Genomic DNA, 6,927 nt, shown 5'->3' with positions numbered 1-6,927 from the left:
ATCACACAAACCCACATAGAATTTGAAAACAAATCAAACATTGATAAACTTCTATATCTGTTAGTCTAAATACCGCAGTCACAAGATTTTTGGCCCGTTGCCATGAGAAAAGGGAAACCAGTGGAGTGCAAACATTGTAAATACAACCTATATTTATCTACCTGCACATTGTTACAACACTGTACATAGCCAATAATATAACATTTGAAATATCTATATTCTTTTAACGTGAGTGTAATGTTTCCTTTGTTTGTCTGTTCCATTTGCTTTGGCAATGTAAACATGTTTCTCATGTCAGTAAAGCCCTTTGAATTGAATATATGAGAGAGAGAGAGAGAGAGAGAGAGAGTGTGTTCTCTGTACAATCAAAACAGGCATTTACTAATCTACCAGAGTTAGAGTTCTGAACTACACACTAAAGCATGAAATAGATCAACAGAATGAGATGTAATGAGATGAATATGAAAAGGGAGAATGGAAACAACCTGTTCAGATTGTATTATCCCATGTAATGTAATCATCAAACAAAAGTGTTTATCCCTGTCAGAGGTTGCTGATAACATTTTAAACAATACGTTGGATTAACCATAGGTTTGCCAGGATGGACATGAGAAAGAGATGTGTTTTGGAGAGGGGGGTATTTTGGGGGACTGTAAGTGAACATCACTTGGGAAGTCTGTGTGTAGCACCGGTCTACATGGAACTGTAGTAGTTATAGTAGGGGGAGGTGCATTGACTGACTGTCTGCTGTTTTTTCACCAAGCTGTAACATTTTACCACACAAAATCTCCCTCCCCCACTCGTTCCCTCATCTCTTTCTCAAGTCTCTCACAAAATGTACACACACACACCCTTGCGTCAACCCTCCTTCCATTGCCTCACTCCTCCATTTTTTCCCCTCTCCATCAACTCAGTGACACTCAGCAGTGAGCCGTGACATTACAGAAAAACAGAGAGGGTGGTAGAGAAAAAAAGAGGGAGGTTGGGGAAGTAACACGAGAGGGAGAAAGTTGAAAGGGAGGAGAGAGCTAAATTTACAGCAAGCAAGCGAGAGAGAGTGGTAGAAAAGAAAGTGAGGGACATGTGATTTCTTCAATGTCAGGAGGTGACGTGGGGACGGCTGTTGCTGGGGGTGAAGGAGCGGTGAAGCAGCAAACTCGATGGCCCACAGATCTGATGAGGGAGTGGTCCCCTTGAAAGAAAGAGCTCAATAATTTACAGCCAAGGGGGGGGAAGAGAGAGAGAAGAGAGAGCAGCAAGAAGAAAGGATAACAGAGAAGGGACTGGTGGGAGACAGCCAACAGTAATGGACAGGTACACTACATGACCAAACGTATGTGGACACCTGCTCATAGAACATCTTATTCCAAAATCATGGGCACTATTATGGATTTGGCTGCAATAACAGCCTCCACTCTTCTGGGAAGGCTTTCCACTAGATGTTGGAAGATTGTTGCGGGGACTTGCTTCCAGTCAGCCGCAAGAGCATTAGTTAGGTTGGGCGGTTAGGTCTGGTTTGCAGTCGGCATTCCAATTCATCCCAAAGGCATACGATGGGGTTGAGGTCAGGGCTCTGTGCAGGCCAGTCAAGTTCTTCCATGCCAATCTTGACAATCCATTTCTGTATGGACCTTGCTTTGTGCACGGGGGCAATGTCATGCTGAAACAGGAAAGGGCCTTCTCCGAACTGTTGCCACAAAGCCGGAAGCACAGAATCATCTAGAATGTCATTGCATGCTGTAGCGGTAAGATTTCCCTTCACTAGAACTAATGGACCTAGCCCGAACAATGAAAAACAGCCCCAGACATTATTCCACCACCAAACTTTACGGTTGGTACTATGCATTCAGTCAGGTAGCGTTCTCCTGGCATCTGCCAAACCAAGAGTCGTCTGTAGATGTATTCTACCCCTTTTTGAAAACCACAGAGCCAGTCCCTAGACGTATGACTAAGTCTCAGAGTAAACATTGTCATCTATCTCATATGTGTTAGCGCATAGTGAGGTAATGACGACATCAATATGGGAAATTAACTGACATTAGTGGAGGTCGTGGATAGAAACAGACCGGAAACAGAAATAGGAGGTAGAAAGTGATATTCTAATAGTTTCCATGACCAAAACATAATGAAAACGCGCAGAAGAATGTAGGGGTTTTCTGTATGTACTGTACAGTTAATAAAGCATTAGAAGGGATCCTTCAAAGGGCAAAGGGATATAAGAATGGGTGAAAGTTGTGGGCAGACTTAAGAGTTCTTCATAATGCAGTCATTTTACACTCATTCGCAGGGCCACATTCTATTCTCTACATTTGAAAGAGCCGAAGAAGAAATCATGGAGTTGTTCATAAGTTTGGGTGATTATAGCCATAGCTAATTAGCGGCAGGTTTCAATTAAACCATTAAGCAACAAGCTAATCTCCACCATTTCTCCAACCTCTCATTTGAGCCCAGATATTCATTCATTTGACAAATGGTATTAATTTTCTCACATATATAAATATTCATATTCACACTGATGCAAATGGTTTTTCAACAACGTAACGTGCATGTGTACAGTGGGGTTGCAGTGCTGTCTAGTGGTCGCCAGGTGTACTGCAACATATATTAATTTACATCTTTAAAACTCCCTTGGGTGGCAGTAAAGAGTGGCGTCTCAAACTACCCCATTGTATTGTAACAGGTGTGTAAACTGGGTTTAGTCATGTCATTGTGCTGGAGACCACTGTACTACATCAATATTTTCCTAATTCATACACTGAATCTCAGTCTTCTGTGATCAATCCCTGTTGCCTAACAGTGGAGCGAACAAGGTCCCTTAACGTGTGAAAATACATGACACATTCATTGTGACAACCTAGCAACCATAGTACAGTAAAAGGTAATTGCCTAACAACTGTTGACAGTACAGGGAGTACTACCTGTATATGAGTGAGACCTACCGTATATTACCCTTTATCACTTTCCCAATCACTTGGTTTGTTAAAAGCAGGACTGATCGCAGTGGAGTCTCTCAGAGTCTATTCCAGTGACCAGAGGGAGGAGAGCTATAATACCTTCAACAGTAACCAGACTCTCAACAGGTATTACAGTTCAAAACCAAATCTTTCACAGTAACGTTAATAGGGTCTTTCCACCAATTTGGTGCCTTTTGAGAAGTGTAATTTTGTCAAAAATAACTTTTGATTTCACCTAATTTTAACAGTTTGTCTAAAAGAGCACATGTTCAACTATAAAAATAAAATTTCCCTCATCTCAAAAAAATGAAAGACTTTATTAAGGGCCTATTAAAATGTCAAAAAAGTAACAGGGCTGATGATTTTTTCTTAAATAAGCCATACATCCACTTGTGACAGGGAATGGAAGGTTGTTGCAAAAGGGAATGTCAATTGAATGAAAGCCCGTCTCTCTATGAGTAACAGGGTTGACGTGTTCTGCCCGACCCGCTCAGTTCTTTCACCACGAAACAGCCAAAAAGAGTAGAACCAGCTAACCTGCTTTTACTCTATGATTTGACTATTAGATGTTCTATTTAACAAAAAGGAATAGTTTCACCATATTAAAAACAACAGTCCAGTTCACATAACAGGTTTGACCTTAAAATGAGGGACAGACGTAAATGAATCACTAATCACTTGAAATAAATAAATCTTCACAGATTACTTTGTCAAAGTAAAATAACTGTGGCTTTACAATGATGTTGAAACGTGGAGAAATGTGGGGATTAAATGGGTTAAAATCTTCCTAGAAGTGACACAGGGTTGATGGAGGGACATGTCAAAATGCTCAATTTTGGCACTTTAGCAAGCCTTTATACATATCTGATTTGTTGAATTCTCCATTTGGTCAATATTAAAAAGGGCACTTTGTTTAATGTAACAGGCTTTTAAAATGTAATATTGGTGCAGAACTTCTATATTGTGCACCAATATAACAGGGATGCTAAAGGCAATCTTTTAGTGGAAGACCCAATAGTAAACAAGCAGATAGCAGTGGTTGTCACCACCACACTGTTTTCATCAGTTAACATGTGATAGAGCAGTAACAAAAGACAGAAAAAAAGTAAAACATATATTAAAATGACTTGTAACGCCCCATTAATTGTTCAAGTGGGGAAAGTTCGGTGAATGTACTTTAATGAAATATAATTTTTGGCACTTCTGCCATTGTGTAAAAGATACATTTTGCTCAGTCCCCCCCCCCCCCCCCCTCCCTGACTATAGAGAAGTGGATATTGTTTATTTGTAGTAGATTTGCTCCAAGTGTCTCAGCATCACTCCTCCCAGAACCATTTATAGAGCTCAGTAACCATCCGATTCTCAGGGTGGCCTCTGATGTACTCACAGCTGTTGCAGGCATTCTGAATGGGGAAGCTGTTGATACGGACTGTGTGGATCCTCTGCCACTTGAAGTATTTACGGTACATCTCCTTATTCTCGTCCAAGAAGAGGAGGTGTTTGGCCAGGGCTCTGGGCGAGCGGAAGTCATCCACATGGATGAAGGAATCTCCAGGGATGAACTTCTCATAGTTCCCTCTTGTCGGGCCCATGACCACAGGAACAGCCCCCAACTTGAGAGCGTTATAAAGTTTTTCTGTGATGTAGTCCTTATGGACGGAGTTCTCAAAAGACAGGTAGAATTTACAGCTGGCCACGATCATTCTGTATTCACTAAGAGATACCTTTTTGTTGAAAGGGTCCCCGTAGGTGTGAATCCTGATGAATTTGCGCAGCTCCATGTAGTACCAAGTCCTCTTGTGTTCTGGGTTCCAGTTGCTAACGATCCAACAGACCAGTCGGTTTTTATGCGGGACAAACTCCTCCCTCTCTTTAATCCGAGGGACGAGAGATCCATAAGGTAAGTTGATGTCTGCATCCTGCCTGTAGTTCAAAGTCACATTAAACAGATCTTCCAAGCCAGGTATTCTATTCGTGTGTGCCGGGGATTCGAAATTCATCCACACCCATTTCTGGAAGGAGGGCCGTGGTTCTTGGGGCAGGTTGGATAAATCCTCTTCGATCTCTCTGTGGTGGATGAGAACGGCATCCGCTTGACTGTACAGCTCTCTGTCCGCTGTCAGGTGACAGCCTTCGATGTTGTACAAGGACCTGCAGGAGTTCAGTTTGAAGGGATGGTCAAAGGGCCAGTGCCAGACCAGCACAGTAACGCCCTGTTTGTGCTCTGCCTGGAAGTGCTTGGCCAGGACAGGGAGCCAGGTGATAGCAGGTCGGTACAGTAGACAGGTCAGCAAGCAGCCCAGCAGGAGAATGCCCATCAGGCTCCGGTGCCCAATTCTACAATTTAGTCCAAAACACATCATTTGGCCTGTCAAAAGGAAAGGCTGTTTGTTTATAAGTTTATTACGAACAGGCAAACACATCTAATCACTATTATTGCATGTATTCGTGAAGTTGACAATGATTATTTTAGCACGAGGAATACTGGTCAATCATAAACTCAGACCACAGACAGGTTTTAGGGTGAGGACAGACATCTGCTGACGAGGCTAGTTCTCTATCAGCGGACCATTTCATTGGTTCACTAGTCATGCATATTATGTGGTTGTCATAACAGTAATCAAAGTCAATAAGACAAGCTTAGGTTTCTGTTAGGTTAGTGACTTCTGATGTGACTGAGGCAGTGGTTGTTACTAAGATCCTGAGTTCACAGGACATGTTTTCCATCCAGAGAAACAAATTAGCCATGTGGTCAAACTAAACAAATACTCTGGATACTTATCCGGGCTATTGTGTGTATAGAGTCCACCCTCTGAACCAGAATATAGGATATATCAATAACTATTGAGGATACAGTAAGACTATTGAACTAAGGAGTCATGGGACCCAATGTGTTGGGGGCTGTGATTTCACCCTTGCCCGGGGTAATTAACTACAGGTTGCAGGATATGTAACCTAAAGGATTACTAATGAGAGGACAGGTTCTACGTAAACATACTACGCAGTCAAATAAAGACAGCATGTTATACAACAGGAAATACCAGAGTAGGAAATAAATGACATGGTAATAACAAACCTGTGTGACTGTTTTGATACCAACAAGTTGCCATAAAGCCAGCTAATATTTAAATACATGAATATAGCTATGTAGGATCTACACACACACGGTACCTGATAAAACGTTGATTCCGATGTTCTTTCTGTTTCGACTTGTCTGTTAAAAGAAACATAAAATCCTTTTTCTAACACAACCAATTATACAGACTTGATAAAAGACAAACGCATAGGAAACTCAACACTAAATCAGACAGACTGACTCCATTCAAACATAGAGAACAGCTACATCCAATAATTCATATCTACACCACATTCCACACTGCTCTTCAAGGAAATAATATACTGGGTGAGGGGTGCTTACCTGCTCGCTTTGAGATTTGACTTTGAACTGAAACAGAATGATGTTGCTAGCTTTGACTTAAAGCCACACCTGACACCTAGCTGAGTCACATTGCACTCATGTGCCTCCACATCCTTGAGTGAGAATAAGCCTAGAACTGGTGTCAACTGCAGGCAGAGGGACAGCCTCTCTAGCCTTTGCCCTTCATGTCACACCTTAGACACACTGCCCTCTTCCCTGCCGTGTGCAATTTGTCAAAGAAATACACACCTTCATAATGTGCTTAGGTTTGTCAATGTGGGTTGGAGCGCGACCCACCTGTACGTTCTCACTCCAGCCCCAGTTGTAAATAACCTGGTGCAGCTTATCAACCAGCTAATTATTAGAATCAGGTGCGCTAGATTAGGGTTGGAGCGAAAACCTACAGGATGATAGCTTTCGAGGAACAGGGTTGGAGAGCCCTAGTATATGATGTGTAAGTAGTGTCATGAAATGTAAATAATATTTAAAAAGACAATGCATACGTGTAATGCAGTGTAAATATCAGAGAAGGAGGAAGTAAATACTCAAAATATT

The 6,927-nt window shown here is 41.9% G+C and overlaps 1 protein-coding gene across 2 annotated transcripts; it reads right to left on the bottom strand.

The window, feature by feature from the left end:
- Positions 1-227: 227 nt before the first annotated feature.
- Positions 228-6,693, bottom strand: LOC139574148 (4-galactosyl-N-acetylglucosaminide 3-alpha-L-fucosyltransferase 9-like). Of its 2 annotated transcripts, XM_071398370.1 has the most exons (3): positions 6,373-6,693; positions 6,126-6,168; positions 228-5,322 (listed from the first exon to the last, which is right to left on the bottom strand). In XM_071398370.1, exon 3 carries the CDS (start codon positions 5,315-5,317, stop codon positions 4,271-4,273), a length of 1,047 nt encoding a protein of 348 aa, XP_071254471.1. In that variant the 5' UTR covers positions 5,318-5,322; positions 6,126-6,168; positions 6,373-6,693; the 3' UTR covers positions 228-4,270. The 2 variants fall into 2 exon arrangements, with proteins under 2 accessions (XP_071254471.1, XP_071254481.1); XM_071398380.1 differs by lacking the exon at positions 6,126-6,168 and having other exon boundaries at positions 4,112-5,322; positions 6,373-6,677.
- Positions 6,694-6,927: the final 234 nt, after the last annotated feature.

This window comes from Salvelinus alpinus, chromosome 1 (assembly GCF_045679555.1).
Source record: "Salvelinus alpinus chromosome 1, SLU_Salpinus.1, whole genome shotgun sequence".
Taxonomy (NCBI): Eukaryota; Metazoa; Chordata; class Actinopteri; order Salmoniformes; family Salmonidae; genus Salvelinus; species Salvelinus alpinus.
This window is presented reverse-complemented; position numbering and strand designations above follow the sequence as displayed.